Raw genomic sequence first — 26,616 nt, 5'->3', positions numbered from 1 at the left:
GCCATCTTGAGTGGCCTGACCATACATGTGTGCAATCTGAATTCTTTACACAAATTTCTGATCTTATCCTGTAAACAATGCTGTGAGGTAGTATTTTCATCTTAAATTGAGAAAACTAAGTATTATAGAGGTTAAATAAAATATCAAGTATAAGTGAGTTGTAATTGTTGTTCAGTCGCTAAGTGGTATCCAACTCCTTGCAACAACCCCATGGGGTACAGCACATCAGGCTTCAAATCTAGTTCTATTCAATGTTTCAGAGTCTGAACTCTTTAACTATTGTACTGTAATTCAGAGCTGACTACATGGCAGAAATAGGAATCAGCTTGGATCTTAAAGAACAGTTAATATTTATAAGAATGAAAAAGCAAAGAGAAATAAAATCACCTCAAGGAAAAGCAATGTTTAGAACCACCTTGACTAGAATAGGATGTTACTGGTGCATATTTTAAATTATATGAATTGGAGAGTAACAAGATAATTATACATGAAAATAATTCTAAGAGTTTTTTCTACCTGCCAAAGAGAGGGTGAATATGGTAGAAAAAAGGATTAAAATCAGGCAGACCTTCTAGGAGACTTACTCATAGTAACCGCATAATGACTGACTAAAGACTGGATTCAGGGTGATGGCAATGGGATTGGTGGAGAGAAGTAATATGAAAGACAGATCAAGTAAAAAACATTGATCAGAACTTGATTACAAACTAAACTGAGAATTTCAGAAAGGAGCACATTTTTACTTTTGGAAGAGAATGAGATTGGGAAATTACTGATAAAGATAGGAGAAAGGACAAAGTCGGGAAAGGATGGTAAGACCCTGTTGACTTTGTTTCCTGCATAGCTATCCAAATACTGTGTTGTCCGGCATTTAACTGTATGAACTTGGAATTTAGGTACAAGAACAGGAATGCAGAAATTTGAAATATCATCAGTGTTCATTTACTTCCTTTGTGCCTCTCTCCAGTTTCCTCCCAACCAGACCATGACATTTTTCACTAGCTAGCTATGCATTTATTACAGATAACATAATGTATCTGTTTTTCCTTTACAGAAAGAAATTCTGGAGCAACAGCAACAAGAACGAAATGATAACAGCTTTCGTGGCATTTGTATGTTTTGCAATGAGGAGTTCCTCGGAAACAGGTAGCTGTTGTGTATGTATTTAAATGTTACTGTTTTTCATCTGAAAACTTATCAAAATGCTGACAGTGGGTGTTTTAATCTTATATAGATTAAGTTACATGCATTGGCTCAGTCCCCTTTCATATATCCACAGTAATTTTTTTTTTTTAATATACCAAACATCAAAGATGGAATGTAGTTGCTCTAAGCAAAGTAGGGGAATAAATTTTTTTAAAAGCCAGAAATAGATTTCTGTTTAATGTTGTAGGGCTTTTTAAAATCCGTTGACAGGCCAAGACCATGTGCAACAGATGTGCCCTTCTGTATTAACTTGTAAACTCTAAACCTTCAGCAGCTTTTGGTGTTTTATTTTTAAACATTAAAAATGATAAAGATCTAAGGGGGAAAATAAATGGGGAATTGGTAATTCTGTCACCAGCCCCAACTGGCCTAAAACCAACTGATATACTCTGATTCAGTTCTAAAACTAATCACATAGAGTTAGCATCAGATTCCACTGGAGAAGGGATAGGCTACCCACTGCAGTATTCTTGGGCTTCCCTTGTGGCTCAGCTGGTAAAGAATCTGCCTGCAATGCATGAGACCTGGGTTTGATCCCTGGGTTGGAAAGATCCCCTGGAGAAGGAAAAGGCTACCCACTCCAGTATTCTCGCCTGGAGAATTCCATGGACTATATAGTCCATGGGGTTGCAAAGAGTTGGACACAACTGAGCGACTTTCACTTCACTGTGGGTTTAAGGGCATCATCCCCTACAAGACTGCCCTCTCTTTAGATACCACACAAATTCAGAAATTCCCTTGGACAGCTGCACTTTTGACCAACTGGCTACAAATTCAGAGATTTCCACCAATAATTTGCTTAGGTTCATTAATTCACTAGAATGACTACTCAGAAAAGTGTTAGCCATAAAAGATACAGATCAGGAACAGTCAGATTAAGAGGCATATAGAGCTGGATCTGGATGGGTCCTAAACACAGAACTTCTGTGCCTTCTCAAAGAATCAGAATCTATCACCTCCTGGCACGTCAACCAAGAATCTTCACTGAGTTTTGGTATCCAGAATTTTTACATGCTTCATTATGTGAGCATACTTACTTAATTTAATTACGGAACTTAGTCTCCAGACCCTCTCTCCTCTCTGGAGGTCAGGGTGGCTCTGGGTCCCTAAACTTTGATCACTTAGTTATTTAGTCTTTATGGCAATTAACCCCTGTTCTGAAACATTCTAGAAGCCTACCACAAGTTACTTTATTGGCATAACAAATTCCAAGGGTTTTTGAAGTTCAGTGCCTGGAACCAAAGACAAAGACCAGACAAATTTCTTTTTATACAACAGTAATATTTACAAGTGTACATTAAATACAAGTCATGAGGTTGTAACTCTAGGAAATGGGAATAGTTTTAATGACAACATAGAGTGGACAATCATTCTGCTGCCCACTTGAAGGAAAGCAGTCTTTAGTTTAAAAAAAATGGCTAAGCACAGTATCCAACATTGTTGTCTGAAAAACATTGAAAAGGAGAGGGTAACTATTTGTTTGAATTTAGAAAAGGGTTTGGATGAAGCATCAATGTTGAAAACACCAGTTATGAAGATTTGATACTCATATAGATCAGTTAGCATAGAGGAAAACCTATGCCAAGGCTAGTCATTATGCTTTTAACACTGTCTGTTTCAAAGAGATTTATGGGGATGGCAGTGAGGACCAGCTATCTATCAAAAAGTTTACCAAGCGCTGCTACTTCCTTTTAACATGTTATTTCTGATTTAACATTAAGACTATGATTAACCCAGTAAGGAGCCATGTGACTATTATTAGGAATCTCTAGTATTAAAAATCTACAAATATTTTTATTTTCTATAGCTTAAGTTTTTTTGATAAATGTAGATACTGACATGATTTGAAATATATATCCTTATATTAAACTCAGGGATACATGGGTATCAGGATATAATGAGTGAAAGTTTGATAGAGAAAGGCAGTCAGCCTGTTGCAGAGACAGAAGTTTGCTTTATCTTGCACCATACAACCGAGTGCATGTGCATGCGTGGGTGCTCACTCTTCTCCGACTCTTTGCAAACCCATGGACTGTAGCCTGCCAGGCTCCTCTGTCCATGGAATTTACCAGGCAAAAATACTGGCGTGGGCTGCCATTTCCTACTCCAGGGGATCTTCCCAACCCAGGGATCAAACCTGCGTCTCCTGCGTCTTCTCCATTGGTAGGCAGATTCTTTATCACTGCACCACTTGCCACAGCTTTAACCAATGATAAAGAAAAGCAATGTCTTATTTTTATAAAATGTCCCCTATCCTTCTGCTGCTCTTGTTTATGAAAAGTCTGTTTATAATGAAAGATCAACAATATAACCTGATTCCAGCTATGCATGATATTAGCAATGTTTGGGGATTATATTTGTGTTCTTCCAGCCTGGGCATAAAAACAATAGAAAAACATATGGCGTGGATAATGGTCAAGGATAGAAAAATGAGGACATTCTTGCTATCCTGTGTTAATGTTTATTGTAGTGTCATTACTGATGAGATGGGATTTACTTATACCATTTTTCTGTTTATTAATAAAGTTTTTAAAAATTTCTTTCCTCCATTACTGCCTTCTTTTTTGGTGAGTAGACATTTTCTAGGGCACCATTTCAATTCCCTTGTTACTTTTACCTCATTTTTTGAGTTATTTTCTAGTGGTCTACTCACGATCCACTATAATTCACTGGAGATTACAACTGACATTTTAACTTAAAACAGTTGAACTCAGATTAATACCAGTGTAATTTCAACAAAACACAGAAAAATTTGCTCCAAAATGGCTTGCTCCTCCCCCACTCCTTTGTGCTATTATTGTCACATAAATTACATCTTTATACATAATAAGCTCATTAACATGTCTTTAAAATTTTTGTTTCATGCAGTTATTTTTACATCAGATATGGGAAGAAAAGATTTATAAACAGAAATTCATTTACACTGCCTTTTATATTTGACTATGTGACTACCTTTACCGGTGCATATTTTTTTAATGTATATTTGAATTACTATCTAGCATTATTTTATTTTATCCCAAAGGATTTGTTTTAGTTTCATATTGGGCAAGTCCTTTAACAATGAATTTGCTCAGGTTTTATTATCTGGCAATGTCTTGATTTCATCTTCATTTTTTCTCTTGGTATGGGTCTCTCTAATTTATTCTACATGAAGTTTATCGGGCTTCTTCAATGTTTCAGTTAATGTTTTCCATCAAATTTGGGGAGTTTTTAGCTGTTATTTCTTCAAATATTATTTCTGCCCCTATCCTTTTTGCTTTTGGGGAATCCTATTATACGTAGATTGGTAGATGTAATAATCTCTGAGGCTCAATTTAATTTTCGGCGTTGTTTCTTCTTCTGTTCTGCAGACTGAAAAATCTCAATTGATCTTCAAGTTCATTGATTCTTTGTTCTCCAATTCAAATTTTCTTTTGGGCCCTTCTAGTGAATTTTTCATTTCAGTTACTATACATTTCATCTCCAGAATTTGTATGTTTTGTTGAATTTCTATCTTTTTATTAGTATTCCCATTTTCGTAAGGGTATCCTTCTTATACCTTTTTTTGATTATTTAGTCATGGTTTTCTTTAGTTCTTTGCACATATTTTTATAATCTAATTTATCTTATGATCTTTGTCTGTTATGTCCAACATTTGGGCTTACTCAGAAATAGTGACAGTTTCTACTGACTACTTTCTTTTCATATGGTAGGCCATAGTTTCTTTTCTTTGCATGTCTTGTAATTTGTTTGTTGAAAACTCAACATTTTAAATAATGTGATAACTACAGAAATTAAATTTGTCCCCTACGCAAACAGAGTTTTTGTTGTTGCTATTTGTGTATTTAGTGAGTTTCCTGAACTAATTCTCTAAAGCATGTATTGTTTGTCAAGTATGGCTGCTGAACGTATCTACTCAGCTCAGTGTTCAATAATGATATGTCAGCGAGCCTTGAGAAAACATATCTTCTTTCCTTTGCCAAGGAGTTCTGTGTTTGGCTTGGGACCTATCTTCAGTGCTCCATCAGTTTACAGCTCTGCCTTAACTTTCACTTCCTGCTTGTATAGAGTCTCAGAGTCAGCCACCGGTGAGAGATTAGGGTCTTCTCAGGGATTTCTTTGGGATGCACACAGCCCTGCACATGTGTGTTTCTAGATCCTTAGAAGTCAATCCCCTATAATCATCTCATTCCCCAGATTTTCCATTTAAGTTTTGTGACCAACCTTTCATTTATCCCAATTGATACTGCTTCAGGCAAACTGCATTGTTTAACTATGTAGGGAAACCTTTATTCCTACAGTGAAACAAGGGAGAAATATTTGAGAAAGGAAGAATGCATTGGCTTAGCTCCCGTCTCCTAACTTACGGACCCTAGATATCAAGCCTTTAGGTCCCAGAGAAATTGAGAGCAGTAATCTCCCATAAGTACATTCAGTACAACTCTTAAAAGTGAAAGATCCTAATGCCACATGGACTAGGGTGAAGTAATCCTTAATCCTCCTAATCCATTCATAGGCCTTGAACCAGCTGTTAATGATTGCTGAATCCTTCCAGGTACAATATAGGGTCTGGATCTAGAGGCACTGAACTCTGCCCCAGCACAGGCTTGAGGTTAGGGGAAGCTCTCCAACCATCTGCCTCACAGCCTGCCACTCACCCATCCCAATCCCTGCAAGAGGACCCCAACTCTGCTTCTGCCTGGACCCTTCCACAGCCTGGGCCTCATGCCTGGAACCCCTGGAAAAGTCCAGCTCTGTCTGGGCTGTCCCTGGGGGATCCCCTTACAGGCCCAAAAGGTACTGTGGAGTAGTCCAGCACATGCTAGTTTTATTCAAATTTGTCTATAATACTTAAGTGGTTGGACAAATGGACATATGAACTATGAGATTCATAAATGTGTCTATTATATACTAAAGAAAAAAGTCAAATATTTTCATGAAGGTGGATGCTATATTTCACTTTCTGAAGAGAAAAAAAAAAAAAAGCAATTTGGGGCCAGCTCCAGTACTCTTGCCTGGAAAATCCCATGGACGGAGGAGCCTAGTAGGCTGCAGTCCATGAGGTCACAGAGAGTCAGACACAACTGAGCAACTTCACTTTCACTTTTCACTTTCACGCATTGGAGAAGCAAATGGCAACCCACTCCAGTGTTCTTGCCTGGAGAATCCTGGGGACAGGGGAGCCTGGTGGGCTGCCGTCCATGGGGTCGCACAGAGTCGGACTCGACTGAAGCACCTTAGCAGCAGCAGCAGCATGGGTCTAAACAAGTTAGAAAAAATAAACTGTGTAATGTCACTGTACATAGTCTGTCATTGGTACGTGTACTAATAAGTCCCCCAAAACTGTCACCTTTGTTTTATGAACTAAATTTGTGGCAAACGCCCAAAGTATATATTTTACACATAAGATTTTTTCTGTGTAAAAGTTACATTATATTACATAAATTAAAATTTTCCTTCTATACATGAACTGACCAAAAAGATGGTCATTGTGTATGCAAGTTATCATAACCCTTACATGAAATTAGATATGTGAACTGTGGATTCCAGTTTTGCATCCAATGATAAGCTAACTAAATGTCTGTGATCCTAGGTTATATTTGTTTATATATTTCTCTTGAGCAGTTATCTCTTCCTCATTAATTGGAAGAGTAGGCAAAGCACATTTATTTAATAGTTTAAAGGACAGATACTCAATTCACCAGTAGAGTGTAATCCTGCTCAGTGGCAGATTGTGGAACACATTTGGACTCCCTTTAAAGAACTGATATGCTTACATGCATACTATAACACAGACTTCCCTGGTGGCTCAGTGGTAAAAAATACACCTCCCAATGCAGGAGACACAGGTTCCTTCCCTGAGTTGGGAAGATTCCCTGGAGAAGGAAATGGCAACCCACTCTGGTAGTCTTGTCTGGAAAATCCCATGGACAGAGGATCCTGGTGGGCTACAGTCCATGGGAATAGCAAAGAGTCAGACGTGACTTAGCGACCAAACTTCATAAGGCATTAACTCTTTCATAGCCCAAATGTGTGTCGCATGTTTAACCTTTGCTTGTCTTCTAATTAGTATTGTTATCATTATATAAATGATACTCCTGACCTGATTTGTTCCTAGATGAGTTATAAATAATGCAGATTGCTCAAATTTCTTCCTAGATCTGTTCTTTTGAACCACATGGCCAGAGAACATGCTTTCAACATTGGATTGCCAGACAACATTGTAAACTGCAATGAATTTCTGTGTACATTACAGAAAAAGCTTGACAAGTAAGTACATTTTTATGAAACACAACCTAAAGCTATCTTAATCTTGGACTCCACTGTGAATTTTTAAAAATTAATAGTCACAAGTAATTAAAGAAATAGAATTTTCTCATTTCTCATGTTGGAGGAGTTCACATTTTGTATGACAGTCTTTATTTTGTGTAGATCATATTGCCTTTTAGTCGCCTTTAAATATAAATGTCATATGTAGCAAACAATGTATATACCACTGTAAGGTATGTTATATAGGGTATGAAAAATATACTTACCAGCATAAGAAAGAGAATGTGATTATGTCCCTTGAGTCTCCCTTTGTTCCCTTCCTCATTAGTATCTCCCTGAGTAACTACTATTCTTCACTTTGGATTTCTAATTTCTATGCTTCTCTCTATAATTATTCTACACATTTAGTAAAGTCAAATCCCTAGATATTATTCAACTTTAGGTGAAATATAGCATCCTGCTTGTATTTTTTTAACTTTAGTGTTAATTTACATTTATATTATCATAACACTCCACTTTTCTTGAGGTTATATTCTGGCTGTTTAACTTGTAGAAATAGGGAATAAAATTCTGTACATCACCAAAATGTCTTTCAAAAATCTGTTCACTCTTCTTTCTAAGTAAGGGCTCAAGATTTTACTCTCAAACCCTAGTTTTATTCACTTAAATATAGTACTAATGAATGTGGTGTCTCAGCCCACAACATTTGGAGCAATAACATTGAGCAAGAAATACCCATTATAAAATTCTAAATTCAAATTCTGGTATCAACAGTACATTAAAACAAGTCTCTTCACTCTTTTAATGAATGATCCTTCATTTATAAAATAATACCAGGTGTGTTCTCTAGCAAGACTAGCAGTAATCAATATCCTTATTTCCCATAAATTGTTTACTATAAAGGAATATAGTTACTTCTGTGGCATAAAAAATAATTGAGATGTTGTTTGGTAAAGATGGAAAAGAATTCAAAAATAGCAACAAAAACTTATTTCAGTCATTTTGTTGTCAAACCCAAGTTCATGTGCCCAACACACAGTGAGACCAAGCAAACCAAAACATCAGTTTAACACAGAAAGGTTTATTGCAAGGGCCACACAAGGAAAACAGGTGGCTCATGCTCAGAAGACCAGAACTCCCTAATGGGTTTCAGGGAAGCAATTCTTTTATTTATTTAGTTTTTAATTGAAGGATAATTGCTTTACAGAATTTTGTTGGTTTCTGCCAAACATCAGTCATAGGTATATGTATGTCCCCTCCCTCTTGAACCCCCCTCCTATCTCCTTCCGCAGCCCACCCCTCTAGATAGTCACAGAGCCCCTGTTTGAGTTCCCTGAGTCATACTGAAAATTCCCCCTGGCTCTCTATTTCATATATGATAATATAAGTTTCCATGTGACTCTCTCCATACATTTCACCTTCTCCTTCCTTCTCCCTCCCACCACCCCGTGTCCATAAATCTGTTCTCTATGTTTGATCAGCTTATGTACAATTCTCTGATTGATTGATGTTGAGGTAACAGGGCGGTATCACAAAAGTTAACATTATCAATCCTCAGGTTCCAGTAGATCTGGAGCCCACATGCCCATGGTCATCAGGAACTTCAAGAAGGAACTAAAAATTGCATGACTGCCATATGGCTGATTTACTATTCAAATTTATGCAAGTTCTCCTGACCCAACTGCTGTTTTTGTCACTACATGTTCCTATCTTGTCAGTCATTAATTCTTGAGATGGACTTTTGTGACTCAGGGAAGGCCTGGAAGACTGCAACTTTTCTGCAGGCAAGAGGCAGGCAGAGGACATGGTGGAATGGTTGTGTCCTGGGAATGCCCCATAGTGTCCTGCTCGGTTATAATTTTAGTGTTTTCATGAATTCTTTGTGACTAGAAAGTAGAACTCTTATGACTGTTGGGTAGAAGTTCCAGGCAATATCAACTGTCCAGCTTAGTATGAGAAAAGACATTTTGCTAGTAATCTGTTTGAAATTGGTCATTACTGCCTCATTAGGTAATGATTCCCAGTTAGGGGAAATACTCTAGCAGAAGGAACATGTGAATGATAAGATAGTAAAAGTAGTGCTTACTATGTGCCATGAATATGCTAGGCATTTTATTCATATATATATAATTAAGGTGTGGTTTAAATGTGTTCATATATTGTTCATATTTTGTGTAAATTATTCTCATGGTTATGAATTTATATGTATACATTGTCATAAGTATTCTCTAAAATGTAGGTGTTATCTTCAGGTTAGAGATCAGAATATGAGTGGTAACAGAGATAATAAGTAACTTGACCAAGTCCCACAGCTGGAGTTAGGAGTTAGACCCTGCAAACCAGGTCATAGGATATGCCAAACCACAGACTAATCATTACACTCAGTGGAAGCAACCAGTGCTAGTTATCATTATAATTATTTGAAGAACATATTTTCATTTTTAGAATAGATAATTCAATTAGTAAAGCACCAAAATCAATTTGGGTAATTGATATCTTTATCATAGTTTTAACTAAATAGCCAAGTTGGCCAGTATAGCCAACTACAAAATAAACCACAACATACATCCTCTAAAGCCAAATGAATAAAGTGAGAGGGATTCCAAAAAGGATATTACATCCCATTTGAAAACTCTATGAGACCTAAAAAATGAGTAAATTTTAAGACCCAATAATAATAATAAAGGTCTACTGCAACAGCTATTCAAGGGTCTTATTTAATCTTGGTGTTTTTGTCTTTCTTGTAGCTTGCAGTGCTTGTATTGTGAGAAGACCTTCAGGGACAAAAATACACTTAAAGATCATATGAGGAAAAAACAGCATCGTCGGATCAATCCTAAGAACAGAGAATATGACCGATTTTATGTCATCAATTATTTGGTAAGGCTTTCTTTTCTGTTCATAATTTAAAATTTGATTGCATGTCTACAAACATCAAAATGTGGTTGAGGGATACTTTCAAGCAATGGTTAGTTTACAAAAGGTAACGTGGTTTGATTTGTCTCTGATTTGCCAGGTGTTTATATAGTAAAAAGGTTGTGTCTCTAGAAGTCGTAGGGATCTTGCTCAAATAAATAAATGTAAAACATCTGGATAGCCACACATTGCCCCCCATTTACTGTCTGTTACCTTGAGCACAGGGACTTCTATATTCTATATACTGTTGTATTCTGTATACTATATGTATGTACGTATGTTAGTTGCTTAGTCGTGTCCGACTCTTTGCAACCCCATAGACTGTAGCCCACCAGGCCCCTCCGTCCATGGGATTCTCCAGACAAGAACACTGGAGTGGGTTGCCATTTCCTTCTCCAAAAGGAACTATAGAAAGAAAGAAAGTGAAGTCGCTCAGTCGTGTCCAGCTCTTTGCGACCCCATGGACTATACCCTACCATGCTCCCCCATCCATGGAATTTACCAGGCAAGAGTACTGGAGTGGGTTGGCATTTCCTTCTCCAGTATACTATATACTTCTGTATATATTAATGCAGGGACTTCTATATTCTTTTCTAAAAACATTGTTGTCTGGGTGTGCTGGGTGCTGTGCTAGATAATCGTTTATAGTCTCTTCATTCATGCCCTTTTCCCCCATTAAAATATCTTCGCCTTTCTTTCCCACAAAAAAAAAGAATATATATATATATATATATATATATATATATAAAACTAGTAGGATGGATTGATGGGGTTATCATGTCAAGGATTTTAAATACTTTGTAAACTCTCCTTGCCCAGAAACCTCTGTACCATTTACTGGCCTCTGGAGATTACAGTCCTTTTTGTGTAAGGAGAGGTATTCAGTTGGAGGCGAATTTCCTTCTCTTTAGGTGCATTTGGAAATTTAAAAAGAGATTTTTGATTGACACACTGACTGGAGAGTGCTACCGGTCCTGCCCCCAGTCTGCTGATCTTTATTTTACGTATACATAGCAAAGGAAGGAAACTCTTGTGGGAAGAGAGACCCTTTCCAGGGGCCCAAGAGTGGGCTCTTGTCTAACACTTGGAAATGAACTGTCCAAGGAGATTCTCGTGCTGGCAAAGCAAGAGACTTTATTAAGAAGGGGCACCAGGGGGAGAGCAGCAAAGAGAACCCAGGAGAACTGCTGTGCCACATGGCTCACAGTTTCAGGTTTTATGGTAAGTGGTTTAGTTTCCTGGTTGTCTGTGGCCAATCATTTTGACTCATGGTTACTCCTGGTGGCGCGCATATCTCTCAGCTCAAATGGATTTCAGCAGGAAGGATTCTGGGAAGTTAGTAGGACATATGGACTGGCGTCTCCTCTCTCCTTTTGACCTTTCCTGAATTCTCCCAGTTGGTGGTAACTTGTTAGTTCCACATTACTTCCCAGGACCTCTTGTTGTGTGATAACTCATGCAAAGTGGTTGTTACAGTGCCTGTCTAGGATTGGCAGTTTCAGTCAGTGGTTCTCTAACAAAACTACTCATGACAAGAGAAGGAGTTAAGTAATTCTGCCTTGGAATTGAAAGAAAGATGAGGAGTTCCAGTTCTGACAGCTTTCTAAAGCAAAAGAAAGTGTTTTTTGCTCTTAATTTGAAAGAATTTTAATCCAAGTCCATTGGCCACAAAAGGCATAATTGATAATAATGAGCCATTTTATCTATTGGACAGAAAGCATATTCTGAATTATGTTGGAAGTCTCTGCTTTAGGATAAAATTTTTGCCTGTTCTAACTAATCCTTAGCATATTAAAATTCCCCTTGAGAAATAAGTTTAGCATGTGTTTAAAGATTGTCTCTGAAAGGTTGCCGTGGTTTGCTACAAATGTTTTACAACTAACTAAAGGTAAAGGCACCCTTTGAGTCTTTCAGTCTTCTCGTGAAATCACTCAGTCATTAATTCCTAGAGCAAACGCTACTTCAGGGCCCAGCCCAATCCAATACGGAATGGGCTTCAGTGTTAGCTCTAAGAAATATTCAGCTACTGCAGGAAGCCGTGGAAGCAATTTAATGTACTTTCTTCTGGGGCTCTTTTAAGCTAATAGTCAAGAGCTTAGGATTAGCAGAACATTGTATATAGCTGGAGGTGTTTATCTTTTAGAGGAGACTTCAGAGAAACTGCTCACTCGGATTCTGCTGGCACTTTTAGAAAAGTTCAATACGGGCATCAAATAGTGCAACTGTGAAAACTGGAATTATCCGTGAGGACCAGCTGGCTCTAGATGAGTGTGCCGGATTGTACTGCCCACGGAGAGCCCAGATTTCATGTGGGATGAATCGTGGCTTGAAAGAAGTACTTCAAGAGAATGTAAAGGCTTTAATAACATAAAAAATGAAAATTAAATCACTTCAGGGTAATATTGATAGATTTTTTTTTAAGGCTTTTGGTGGTGGGGGGGGGTTCAACTTTTTATTTTGTATTAGGGAATAACTGGTTAACAATGTTGTCATAGTTTCAGGTGGACAGCAAAGAGACTCAGCCGTACGTCATGTACACATATCCATTCTCCCTGGTTTGGTTTTAATTAGCAGCTTTTTAGTACCTACTATGTGCCAGGTACAGGCTTCCCAGGGGTGCTAGTAAACAGGTAAAGAACTCTCTTGCAAATGCAAGAGATATAAGAGATCCAGGTTCAGTCCTGGGGTCAGGAAAATCCCCTAGAGGAGGGCTTGGCAACCCACTCCAGTATTCTTGCTTGGAGAATTCTACTGACAGAGGAGCCTTGGGGGGCTGAGTCCCATAGGGTCACAAAGAGTAGGATGTGACTGAAGCAACTTAGCACTCATGCATGGATGTGCCAGGTACTGTCTTAGATATTTGTATTAAGTCATTTACTCTTAACCACACCCCTGTGACACAGGTTTTGTCATTATCCTCTTTTATAGATTAGGTAACTAGAGCATAGAGAAGTTGCATGATTTTCCCAGGGTCACATAGCTAAAGCTTTCTGCATCAGTTTCCTTCCATTTTTCCTCAGTTTTTACAATTGAAATAGTACCAGTATCCACCTCTTATACTTTGGGTTGGTTTGGGGATTTGGTCAGTTAATGGTGATAAATTCTTAATGATCTACACACATACACACCCTTTGCCTATTATCTTTTATACCAAAGTATAAGATGACCCATGGTCAAGGTAAAGCTGACTTTAATCAGTTCCTTAAGGGCTCTAACTTACAACCCTAGCCATCTTAGCTCTCTATGCTTTTCCATTGAGGCCAACAACAATAAAGTGTTTTGTTTCTGGAGTTTTTGGTTTTGTTTGTTTTTTTCCTTCTTTGACCACACTACACAGCTTATGGGATCTTAGTTCCCCAACCAAGGATTGAACCCATACCCTCGGCAATGAAAGCTTGGAGTCCTAACCACTGAACTTCCAGGGAAGCCATAGGAAAGATTTGTTTTAAAAAACTTAAAAGGTATTATGATGCCTTGTTGTTGTTGCTCAGTCACTCAGTTGTGTCCGACTCTTTGCGACCCCATGGACTGCAGCATGCCAGGCTTCCCGGTCCTTCACTATCTCCCAGAATTTGCTCAAACTCATGTCCATTTAGTCAGTGATGCCATCCAACCATCTCATCCTTTGTAATCCCCATATCCTCCTTCCCCCAATCTTTCCCAGCATCAGAGTCTTTCCCAGTGAGTCAGCTCTTCGCATCAGGTGGCCAAAGTATTGGAGTTTCAGCTTCAGCATCAGTCCTTCCAATGAATATTCAGGGTTGATTTCCTTTAGGATTGACTGGTTTGATCTCTTTGCTGTCCAAGGGACTCTCAAAAGTCTTCTCCAGCACCACAGTTTGAAATCATTATTAATTCTTCAACACTCAGCCTTCTTTGTGGTCCAACTCTCATGACCACTGGAAAATCCATAGCTTTGACTATATGGACCTTTGTCAGCAAAGTGATGTCTCTGCTTTCTAATACACTGTCTAGGTTTGTCATAGCTTGGAAATGATATAAACTTAGCTTTGGAAAGAATTGAAAAAGCTAATAACATCTCTAAAGATGTACCAGTGCCTTAAGTTAGAGGAGTGCTTATCAGAAGTATCAATCTTAACAGTGTTCTTGGAATATTATAAATCAAGGTATAAAAAATATATAGGCTAAATAGATTTTTTAAAACTGTTCCAAATATTAATAGTGTATAGTTAGAGAAAAATGAGGGCCAATGGTTTTTCATTTTAGTTTTCTTTTAGACTTCATTAATGAAAATACTTATTATCAAGACTAAACTATTCTAAAAGTTTAATTAAACAGTAAATACATTGTTTTTTCTTAAGGACTTTAAAGAGCAGGACAATTTTTTATTGTTATTTTATAAATTTTTGGCTGCACCACCCAGCTTGCAAAATCTTAGTTCCCCAACCAGGGATCAAACCCAGGCCCTCAGCAGTGGAAGCTCATAGTCCTAAACACTAGACCACCAGAGAGTTCCTGCTTTATTTTTTTTTAAGGATTAAAAGGAAGAAAAAAAGAAAAACAGAAATGAGAGACATTCATCGTTTATTTCTCTGAGGGAAAAAGCTGATATGAGTGCGTGGATGTGGGCAAAAGATTGAATTGTTGGTTTAGTAGCTAGTGTCTGCACATCCATTTCTCACATCCTCTTTCTTTCAGAAGGAATTTCATTGACTTCATACATTCTATAAACATTTGAGTGCTTTCTAGGTACCAGATGCTGGTGGAACAGAAAGAAAAATATGGCAGAACAGCTACTACTTTCAAGGAACTTAGAGATTGGTGTGAGAACCAGATGTGTAAGCACATTAATTTCAACACTTTGTAATGGTGTATACAGAATTAATGTTTTGACCTCTCCTGTAGTAGATCTATGCGGTAATTGAGTCATGCACCCACAGTGTCCCACTTCGGAACAGAATTTTCAGACCAGCAGTAATGGAAGCATCCAGGGTGTTCCTGGCAAGATACACTCTGAGAGTCATAAAAGGTGGGAGATCAATAAACGATGTCCTGATCCCTGGTCAGGACAAAGAGTCTGTTAAGGGTCCCTTTTGGGCTCAGCAAATTGATAGATTCCATCTTCTTTCTTGGGAGAAATAATTTGCCTGTTTAATAACTCATATCAGTTTTTTAATACTGATAGACTTGCAAATAAAATATATTAAAGGTCTTTGGCATAATCTAAATTATCTGCTTAGAGTTTGTGCTTTGTTTTCTCACAAACAGAAAGGTTCAATGGATTGGGGGTTGGGGGGGGAACAGCTGAAGGGACAAGGTCCCAGGCAGTTTCACGTTCAAGTACTCTTGCCTCAGAGGGCAGCAGACTGCTTGACATCATCTTCAAGGCTTCAGCTACATGTTCTGTAGGTGCTCATGGCTCAAGGCCTGAGTTTTACTAAAGGGAAGTATTTTTGCAGTGGTATTATCATTTTTTTGATTTAAATTTTTTTAGTTTTAAAATATACAAACCCATCTGTAACAAAACATTGTTGTTGTTTAGTCACTGAGTCATGTCCAACTCTTTGTGACCCCATGGACTGTAGCCCACCAGGCTTCTCTGTCCATGGGATTTCCCAGGCAAGAATACTGGGATGGATTGCCATTTCCTTCTCCAGGGGATCTTCCCAACCCAGGGATCAAACTCACGTCTCCTGCATTGGCAGACAGATTCTTTACTGTTGAGCCATCAGGGAAGCCCCAACAAAAGAACGCTGTTAACCTATTTTTCAGTTTTGTTATGATTCTCTCTACTGTAATTATTTACATTTAAAACACTGTATGTGTTTCTGATGGATTTTTTTGTGTGTAAGCATATGTAAGTCTGTGAGTTTTAGGGATGAAAGGGTGCTGGGTGAAAGGGACCTTTTTCCCCACCCTCTCATTGATCATAAGCCATCTGATGCAGAGGTTTGAGGAGGTGTTCTGAACATCTTTACTGACATGCCTTCCCAACTTTGGTTTGTTTTTTTTTTTTGCGTTCTTCTCTTTCCTGATATGATTCATTAGTAGGCATAGTGTCTTAATCAGAGACTAAATTTTTTTTTCTCTTTGTGTCTTGTTCTTATAATAAATCATACATTTAACTGTACCAAGGCGGAGCACTCTAGGAAAGTCACATTCAAATCACTTGTTTCCTATTATACTAATGAACACAGAGTTCCATTTTGTTCTCAAGCGGTAAATGGTTAGTGCTGTATTGCCTAGATAAATCCCTGTGTTGTGCTTAATACTGAGAAAGCTGTAAAGCAGTGCTTTGACTTTGGAAGTTTGACAGTGAAAGATATTTTTCATCATTTTGGGCTCAAAACATTTATTGATAAGTAACATTTGCTTGTATTGTTGAATGGTAATACCCCAAATGACCCGTCCTTGAGTAATATCTTGCAGCAGTGGCCTTCAGTCTGTGTCCACAGAGACCAACCAATGCATAAAAGATTTAATTCATCACCAAAAATTCCATCTAATAAGAATCCTGTTGGCAATGGTGAGGCCATTCTTATTGTTCATAATGATGCTTAGACACTTCATGACAACTCTGGGAAGTCCATTATGGAGTCCAAATTAACTGTCTCTAATGACGTTATGGTAAATCTCTGTGTGTCTGAGTTTATGCATCATTTAGCTGATAGATAATGACAGCTGCAAAACCTCTCATTAAGTTGATGAATGATAGATGTTCTTTTTCTCTAAATCATAATGGCTCTTGTTGTCCTTTGTGTTTAGTTAAATGATTACCTTCCTTAAGAAAATGTTTCTAACTGAGAGTAAATTCTGGTAATGTTTTTCTAAATAAAGGATATAAAACAGGGATATCTGTATTATATCAGGTGAGGCTGGACTTGACAGTTACCATGGTTTAACTGCTTGGAAAAGTGCCCAGTAATTTCTCTGTATCCCTCTTTAATGCAGTGTCTGCTTTTGCACGGCACAGTGGGAAGATTGAGTAGAGAGAGAAGAAAGGCCAAGAGAAAGAAAGAAATGACTCAAGGGAGAAAAGAGACATGGTTGGGCCAAAAGAAAGCATTCCTGCTCATCACTGCATTAAGTTTTGCTGAAACTATGACTAAATTTGTCTGACATAGCCCTGCAAAGTGGAACTCCTCCATGAACTGTAAGAGATAAAAGGGATTTGAGTATATATTTGAGTACCAACTATTACCTGGTACCATGTGATTTTTATACATTAACTATTTACTCAACATGCACAAAACTTTTGAAGTAAGATCTAAATTGGCATCACATTTTTTAGATGTTTTCAGTTACAGTTCAACTCAAAAAGATAATTTCAGATTATAAGACCGACGCACTGCCTACTGCGGATATTTGGCAAAACTAATACAATTATGTAAAGTTTAAAAATAAAATAAAATTTAAAAAATAAAATAAATAAAATAAAAAGATAATTTCTAGTACCCACTGTGTGCCCGACTCTGGAAATATAACAGTGAACAAAACCCATGTCTTCATAGACATTCTAGTGCAGAAGACAGAAAATAAGAAAACAGATCCACAAAATGATTTCAGGGTATGATCAATGCTTTGAAGAAAAATAAAGCGTCCTAGCAGAATAAAAAGTAACTTGAAAGAGGGGTGTTTTAGACAGTGTTCAGAAAAAGCAGTGGTAACGTTCAGGATGATGGAACCACATCAGGATATGTGAGGTGAACGATGCCAACAAGTGTAGAAGTAACCAGGTGGAAGTCAGCTTGCTGTGTTCAAGCTGGAACCAAAGAGTGGTCTGACCAGAGCCAGCTAAGCATGAGAAAAAGTGCTGGAACACAGTGATAGAGAGGGAGCCTGGCAGACCATAGAGGCCTTATAAGCCATGGGAAGACCTCTGCATTTTGTTTTGAGTATGAGAAGTCCTGGGAGGGGTCAGACAAACAGCGAGGTACCCTGTAGAAAGTTCACTGTGGCTGCTGTCTGGGAAATAGACTTTTGAGAACCTCAAAGAGAAACAGAGTCCAGCTAGGAGAGTCTCTCTCAAAAGATATTAGTGGTTTTTCTAAAAGATCCCTAAGAGATTCCTGTGTACATCCAGGGCTGAGAAATGCTAATTTACATTTAACAGAAAAGAATCTGACTGAAAGGTTATCTCTGCTTCTCTAAAAAAGAAAAGCATATTAAAATGTTATTAAACATTATTACATGCTTTTCAAATGTTTGATTTAGGATATATCTGAAATCCTAACCATTTAGGATATATCCTAAATCCTAAACTTCGAGTTAGAATGTATCATTTCTTACCCTGAAATAACAGCTTTACTGTATTCTGCTTGTATTGTTTTAAAACCATTTGCATTTAGGTACTGTCTTGTTTTGTTTTGAGTTCAGTGTCTACTTTCTCTTTCCTCTCCCCTCTTCCCCCTTCACCTCCCCTCTTTATCTCTAATCCCTCTGTTCTTCCTTCAAAGGAACTTGGAAAATCGTGGGAAGAAGTTCAACTAGAAGATGATCGGGAGTTGCTAGAGCATCAGGAAGAGTAAGACTTATTATTGATGGTACTTAATCACAGTATTTTAAGAGAAGGAAAATAGTTATTTATTTTGATTTTAAGTTACCATTCTGAAAAGATAGAATAAAAAGAAAGAGAACCCTTTCTGTAAGCCATGCGTCCTTTCATGTAATATAGCCAAAACTTGAAATAAAAATAACTTTTGATACTTCGTACCAGTCAGAATGGCCATCATCAAAAAGTCTGCAAATAATAAACTCTGAAGAAAGTGTGGACAAAAGGGTACCCTACTACACTTTTGATGAGAATGTAAATTGGTACAGCTACTATGGAGAACATTATGTAGGTTCCTTAAAAAACTAAAAGTAGAGCTAGCATATGATCCAGCAATCCCCCTCATGCACATATGTCTGGAAAAGATGAAAACTCTAATTTGAAAATATACATGTACCCCAATGTTCATAGCGGCACTATTTACAGTAACCAAAAGATGGAGGCAACCAAAATGTCCGTGGACAGATTAATGGATAGAGAAGATATGGTATACAAACAGTGGAATATTACTCAATCATAAAAAAAGAACGATATAATGATATGCCATTTGCAACAACATAGATGGACTGAGAGATTATTATACTAAATAAAGTAAGTCAGAGAAACACAGATATCACTTGATATCACTTATATGTGGAATCTAAAGCTATGACACAAATGAATTTATTTACAAAATAAAAATAAACTAACAGACATAGAAAACAAATTTATCTTTACTAAAAGGGAAAGGGGGTGATAAATTTAGGAGTTTGCTATTAATAGATATACACTTCCATATACAAAATAGATAAACAACAAGGTTCTACTGTATAACATGGGAGATTGTAGACAATATCTTGTAATAGCCTTTAATGGAAAAGAATCTGATTAAAAAAAACAGATTTTTTATCAAATATTTTATTAAAAACATATATGCTTATAAAATGATTTTATATATATATATACACAAATATATACATATATAACTGAATATATACATATAACTGAATCACTTTGCTACATACCTGAAACTAACACAACATTGTAAATCAACTATGCTGCTGCTGCTGTCACTTCAGTCGTGTCCGACTCTGTGCGACCCCGTAGACGGCAGCCCACCAGGCCCCACCATCCCTGGGATTCTCCAGGCAAGAACACTGGAGTGGGTTGCCATTTCCTTCTCCAATGCAGGAAAGTGAAAAGTGAAAGTGAAGTCACTCAGTCGTGTCCGACCCTCAGCGACCCCATGGACTGCAGCCTACCAGGCTCCTCCATCCAAGGGATTTTCCAGGCAAGAGTACTGGAGTGGGGTGCCATTGACTATACTTCAATAAAATTAATGATAATATCAAAATAAGTTTGACATAATTAAAACAACTGTTATTCCAACTAAATAGTGTTTTGCTACTACAGCTGATCATTGAGCACACAGGTAATATATAATTCAGAGAAAATATACTCCAGAATTCTTTACTCATTAGTCCATTGATCCCTAGACCTTAAACTGATATGATATTTGAACTCTCCATGCTTCTTACTGTTGGAACAGAGAACATAACAACTAAATTGAGGTTAACTTTGTTCTGTGTTCATCCCATTGATGACTAACTTAAAACATTCACAGCTTCTTTGCTTGAAATTATAAGCTCGAGAAGTATTCTTTTCAACCTAAAAGGATTCCCCGTTATTCATCTTCCTCTCACTCAAAGCTGTTCAGCCTTTTGTCTCTCCTGGGATTTTGCTTCTCCTGGTTTAGCAGTGACAAGAAGTTGACAGTATCTCAAAAAATAAATGCAAGGAAGGGAGAAAGTGGTAAAAAGGCCCTGTATTCTTTTTGATATCTGCCATCAAATTTAACACTTGCCCCATTTGAAATGATCTGTATTTCCCACATGAAAGATACAAGGTTGCCTTTTTAAAATACGCCATTTTTCATGCAGAAACACACTCTGGGCACTGACTGCACCTCACAGCATGCACACTTAGTGGCTGTAGTTAACGAGAGAGCATCCCGTCTCCTGATACGTCTTCTCTGCAAATTAAAACTGGCTGTCTCAGAAAGACATGGTGCTGATTTTGTAGTGAAATAGCTGCTCAGAAAGAGAGGCAAATATAAGAAAATAGAGCAGCACCTGTTTGCTATTTATATTAATTTCATGGTGCTACTTTGAATTTCAAAAATTGTATCAAAAAGTCATAATATAATATGACAGTCTTTACAGAAATACCAGATTTGAAAGAGACTGGCAGGGTTTCTTAGGGAGCAGAAAGTAATACCAGGTCATTGTTCTGTATATCCTTGAAGCTCCATGTTTGCCATTTTATTTTTAACACAGTGACTGGTCTGATTGGGAAGAACACCCTGTGTCTGCTGTCTGCCTATTTTGTGAAAAGCAAGCAGAAACAATTGAGAAATTATGTGTCCACATGGAGGTGAGATACTTTGATTCATTTGACATTCGTTTTGTTGTTCTGACAGGGAGAAGTTGATGGTTACTGCAACCTCATCATCTTATACCTTTGTCTCTTGATTATTTTCCCCTTCCTTAAAGTTCTGTAAGCAAAATGGAAGTCAGGGAGGGTCCATCAAACAGAAGCAGAACTAGGGGCAGTTAAGCAGAGTTCACTGAACCTGGGTGAACTGTTAGTTTGGTATTTCACAGACCACTGATGCCATCCCACCTCTGATATGTTTACGAGATAGTTCTGCCTTAACCTGTTGGATCTGCAACCACAATTAACAATACCTGGGATGTGGACAGGTTCTGAGTCTTTTTCCCAGTGCTTTCCGTGCTGGTGAACAAGGAGAGCAGGAAAAGAGAAAGTTGCCTTTTACAGAGCCCTTGGGAGGGATGGAGGTGGAGAGGGCACAGGGTGTGGTTTTACAACTCCCTCAGTTACCAGGATTTGAAGAGAAGAAATTTGAGGACATTACCAGTTTGTGTTTTCTCTTCTGCATGCTATTCTTTTATTATATTGGGAGTTGAGTATAATAGAAAAATATTACTGGATTATTCTGATATGCCCTCTCTCCCATCCCCCCCACTCAGCTCTAAAGCAGTGGAGAAGACTCTCCTGTTTGACCCACCTTCATTCTCATTCATAAAAACTGTTCTTAGTTCAGTAAAACTAGGACCTGGAAGGTGTTCAAAAGGCTATGGGCATTTACTCAAGAGGAAGGAGAATCATTTTGTCTGAAGCAGGTTGTCACTAGTACGTATGTATACTTTCCAGTCTTAAATATCCTAATCTCATAATATCCTAGTCTCTTTGAATTGAAAGGTGCCTTAGTCCCTCTATCCTGTGTAAGAATTCCCTTTGCAGGATCCTTGACTGGTGTCCTCAACCTCTGCTGAGTCACTTTCAGTGATAACATATCATGGAATTCTTAATTATCCTGCCTGTGGTGCTACACAGAATGCCTTCATAGAGAGTTAGATGGTCTTTATTCTCTGTAAGCTTGTAAGTTGAAGCATTTACCCAGATGGGCGATTGTAGAAATGGAACAGAATAAAAATAAGCCTGTGCATCGTAAAAGTCAAAAGACATGTAATTTGTGGGAAGATATAAGTGAGGAGAAACTTGCAGGTTTAAACACCATATTTGACAGTATAAAAGGAAAAGCAGAATATTTAAAATTACCTATCTACTTGTGAAGCAAAGGACCTATAGTCATAATTCTACTCCAGACACAGAGTATAGTAGGGCTACATTTACCTAGAGACTGAGGACTCTTTTGTCAGACTGCAGAGTGCATACAGAGTAAATGATAAAAACTGGAGATACAAGCTGTGAACAACTAAAATGTTTTAACTGATTGACATGACTTGTTTGGACTGTGCTTTATAAGCAATTAGATGTAGATTTTGAAGACTTTGAAAACAGATGATGAACTGAGACTGAATTCTGCAGTGTTCAGACTCCTGTGAATAAGCCGTCTGTTTATACTTCCATCCTGAAAGATTAAATAATTTATATGCTCACAGATACATTCATTCCTTTTTTTAGGATGCACATGAATTTGATCTCCTCAAAATAAAGTCAGAACTTGGTAAGTTTGATTCGGAAATTGTTTTCCATGATGTTGCTTTTTTTCATACACTATCCCGTGAACGATGCCTGTGTTCTGCAGTTGTGATTGGAGAGTGTACAAGCCAAAATGTGTCTCTCCACAGATGGTCTCAATGGGACTGCCTGAAACAGTGATTCACAGTCTTAACTATAATATTCAAATATGGTTTTGATTTATAGGTTTTTTCCCTACATATATGATGTCAAATAAAACAGGGCTTCCCAGGTGGCACTAGTGGTAAGAACCTGCTTATCAGTGCAGGAGACATAAGAGACGTGACTTCGATCCCTGGGTCCGGAAAATCCCCTGGAGGAGGGCTTACAAGTTAATGATTAATTTCTATTGTAAAGTGTAGGGGGCTAGTGGAAAAAAGCATGGATTTTGAAGTCAGACTGGAGTTCACAGTCCAGCTCCAGCACTTACTAGCTGTGTGACATTGGGCCTTGGCTCAGCAGAATGTTATAGAGAATGTATAGTGTATGAAAGACACCTACTGCCTTGCTTGGTAGTGTAGCTCGAGTGTTTATTATAGATGTACCCAAGTAGATCACCATGATAGAAAAATTAGTGTCATGAAGATGTAAAGTACTGACTTGCTAATATATCCAAGACCATAAAAAGCTCAATGCTGCTGCTGCTAAGTCGCTTCAGTCGTGTCTGATTCTGTACAACCCCAGAGATGGCAGCCCACCAGGCTCCCTGGTCCCTGGGATTCTCCAGGCAAGAACACTGGAGTGGGTTGCCATTTCCTTCTCCAATGCAGGAAAGTGAAAAGTGAAAGTGAAGTCGCTCTGTCATGTCTGACCTTCAGTGACCCCATGGACTGCAGCCTACCAGGCTCTTCCATCCATGAGATTTTCCAGGCAAGAGTACTGGAGTGGGGTGCCATTGCCTTCTCCGAAAAAGCTCAATGCCCACCCCTCAACTCACCAGCTACTTTCCTAGACTCTTGAAAGTGTTACTTTACTTTATTGCTCTTATACACATGTATATGTGTATGTAATAGGTTAATAGTCAAGAACATGGGCTATGGAGCGAACAGCCTGGTGTCACATCCTGGTTCTACCACTTACTGGCTATGCAGCCTTGGACAGCTTCCTGATGTATAATGTGGATACGGTAACACCTATGTGGTAGGGTGTTGTGGAGATTAAATGTATTAATGCATGAAAAGTGATTAGAGCAGTGCCTGGTACATAAGCACTATATAAGTACTGGCTGTTATTATTTTCTGTCTATGCTTTAAATCTGCACTGCCTCTTCAGGTTGGTTAATAAAGAGAACTGGTTCTTTAAAAAAAAAAAAATTGCAACAGTGTAAAAATGGGTCTGACCAGTTGTCTGATGATTCTGTATACTATCATTTTCAGGATTAAATTTCTATCAGCAAGTGAAATTGGTCAATTTCATTCGGAGGCAGATTCACCAGTGTAGATGCTATGGCTGCCAGGAGAAGTTCAGGTCCAAAGCAGACTTAAGGACTCATATGGAAGAAGCGAAACATACTGCGCTGCTTCCTGAAAAACAGATATGGGATCAACCACAGTGAGTTCTGCTCAACCAGACATACATTTCTTTGCTCCTTCTCCATTATCTCATCCATTTATTTAATTCCTTTAAACTTAAATAAAAGATAAGTGCAAGTCTATTGTAAAAAGTAAAAATCTTCAAAAACCTTGGTTTTAAAATAATCTCCCTGTTACAGATATAATCAACTACTTCAAATTTTATGGTGTAGTGATATGGATAGCAATAGATAGATATAGAAATATAGATTTTTAAGTTATATTTTGTTAATAAAGTATTTAAAAGCATCTTCTATATCCACTACACATCTATTGCATCATTTTTAATGGTTGCCAAATATTCCATTGTATGGATATTTGCTAGATGTTTAGGATTTTTATGTTTTGCTCTTCTAAATAGATGCATATGCCTACATTTTTGCACACTTACATAATTATTTCATTTAGATAAACTCCTAAACATAAAAGTACTGTGTCATACAGTATACCACTACTAGGGCTTTTGATGCATGTTTTGCATCCTGGTGCTTTTAAAAACATCAAGCATTTGTTCTTCTAGTATGTACCTGTTGAGATGGTCTCAGACTCCCAGGTATCCTTTGCCAGTCTCACCTTCTGAGACAGTTCTCTAATCACTCTGGATAATCTCAGTTAAGGGAACCTCTGGGAGGTTGTAGGGTTCCAGCTCCAGAGAGATTCCTCTATTCTCAGGGAATGTTAAATCAGAGCCCCCCAGGAGTCTAGGCAAAAAGCTCTAGTTTTTCCTCTTTAGAAAATTCCAGATTTATGAGAGGCAGAGTCAGCCCTGGACTAACCTGAGACCCAGTTCCTATAATTCTTCTTATACAAGTCAAAAACCTTTATATTTCAGAACTAACTCCAGAGTGTGTCCAGAGAAGGAACCAGAGTAATAGACTTAAAATTCTATAGATGTTTTTAATTTTTTTAATTTATAATGAAGAAAATAGTGATGATTAGATTGGGGGAAGAGGAGGGACTCCACACATGGAAACAGTTGTTTTTATTGGATATTTGAAGGAGTAGTGTGTGAAAGAGTAACTGTATTTGAACTTTGCTATCCCTAGGGCAGAACTGAAACCTTTGAATAGAAATGAGAGGAATGTCGTTTTTAGCTTTATACAAGGAGGTATTAAATTGATAGCTAGAGCTGCCTGATAGTAGAGTAGGCTGCCTTTTAAGATAGTATCTTGTTATGTTAAATATCAAGCAAAGGCTGAAATGCCAGCTAACAAAGATACTAGTAAGACTGATGTCAGCCAATAAAGGTCAAAGTAAAATTAATTCAGAAGTTCTCTCGTTTACAGCCTTTGCAAAATGTAGTTGAAACTGTTGGCAAAGAAACTTAGCAAAATTATAGTAATGTGTACATTCAACTGCTGAGAAATTTTCTAGATAATCTATAGTTTTGGTTATTCAGTCTATTTGTGGTTGTTTTCAGGTATTACTTTCCAACTTATGAAAATGACACTCTGCTGTGTACACTGTCTGACAGTGAAAGTGACCTGACAGCTCAGGAACAAAATGGAAATATTGCCATCATTAGTGAAGATACATCTAAACTGCATGCATTGAAACAAAGCAGTATTTTGAACCAGTTGCTACTACATGAGTCCTTGAAAAACTAGAAGAAGCTGCCACAGAAGCAATGTTTCATGTTTTCTCCTGTGAGACAGACACGAAAGATACTTTAAAGTTGAATGTCAGCAAAGGATTAGTCCTTGGTAAAATAAAACTTTTAAAACATGATTTTTTTCCACAAGTAAAGTAGAAACTAAATAAAATGAAGGCTTTTTGTATTTGGGCTCTAAAGTTTTATTATGTAATCATTGTAACTCATATTTATCTATAACAAGGAAGACATATAAATCAAAAAGAAATGACATGTTCCAATTATTTATACACCTGATTTCAACCAGTAGTTTCAGTCTCTTCCCCACAGACTTTCTTCATCCAACAAGTCACAAAATTTGACAGATGTGTACTTTCCGTACTACACTGGGTCAGCTGTAAATGTAGTGACCAGCAGAGGAGCCACAGAAGGGAGGAACAGTGGGCAAAGTCCTGGATAATGCACACGCTGGACACTATTTTGGAATAATCAAGATCTGACTATATTATTATTATTGCTTTCCACTT

General features: G+C 37.7%; 1 protein-coding gene across 2 annotated transcripts in view; it reads left to right on the top strand.

The window, feature by feature from the left end:
• Positions 1-26,276, top strand: part of ZNF277 (zinc finger protein 277) — a 134,992-nt gene extending 108,716 nt beyond the window's left edge. For both annotated transcript variants that reach the window (XM_070787256.1, XM_070787257.1), the window contains exons 5-12: positions 1,055-1,146; positions 7,345-7,455; positions 10,203-10,335; positions 18,789-18,856; positions 21,199-21,295; positions 22,871-22,913; positions 24,304-24,478; positions 25,919-26,276. In XM_070787256.1, coding sequence (XP_070643357.1) covers positions 1,055-1,146; positions 7,345-7,455; positions 10,203-10,335; positions 18,789-18,856; positions 21,199-21,295; positions 22,871-22,913; positions 24,304-24,478; positions 25,919-26,105 — 906 coding nt within the window. In that variant the 3' untranslated portion in view covers positions 26,106-26,276. The remainder of the gene's footprint in view (positions 1-1,054; positions 1,147-7,344; positions 7,456-10,202; positions 10,336-18,788; positions 18,857-21,198; positions 21,296-22,870; positions 22,914-24,303; positions 24,479-25,918) is intronic.
• The last annotated feature ends 340 nt before the right edge of the window (positions 26,277-26,616 follow it).

This window comes from Bos indicus, chromosome 4, assembly GCF_029378745.1.
Source record: "Bos indicus isolate NIAB-ARS_2022 breed Sahiwal x Tharparkar chromosome 4, NIAB-ARS_B.indTharparkar_mat_pri_1.0, whole genome shotgun sequence".
In the NCBI taxonomy this organism is placed as follows: domain Eukaryota; kingdom Metazoa; phylum Chordata; class Mammalia; order Artiodactyla; family Bovidae; genus Bos; species Bos indicus.
This window is presented reverse-complemented; position numbering and strand designations above follow the sequence as displayed.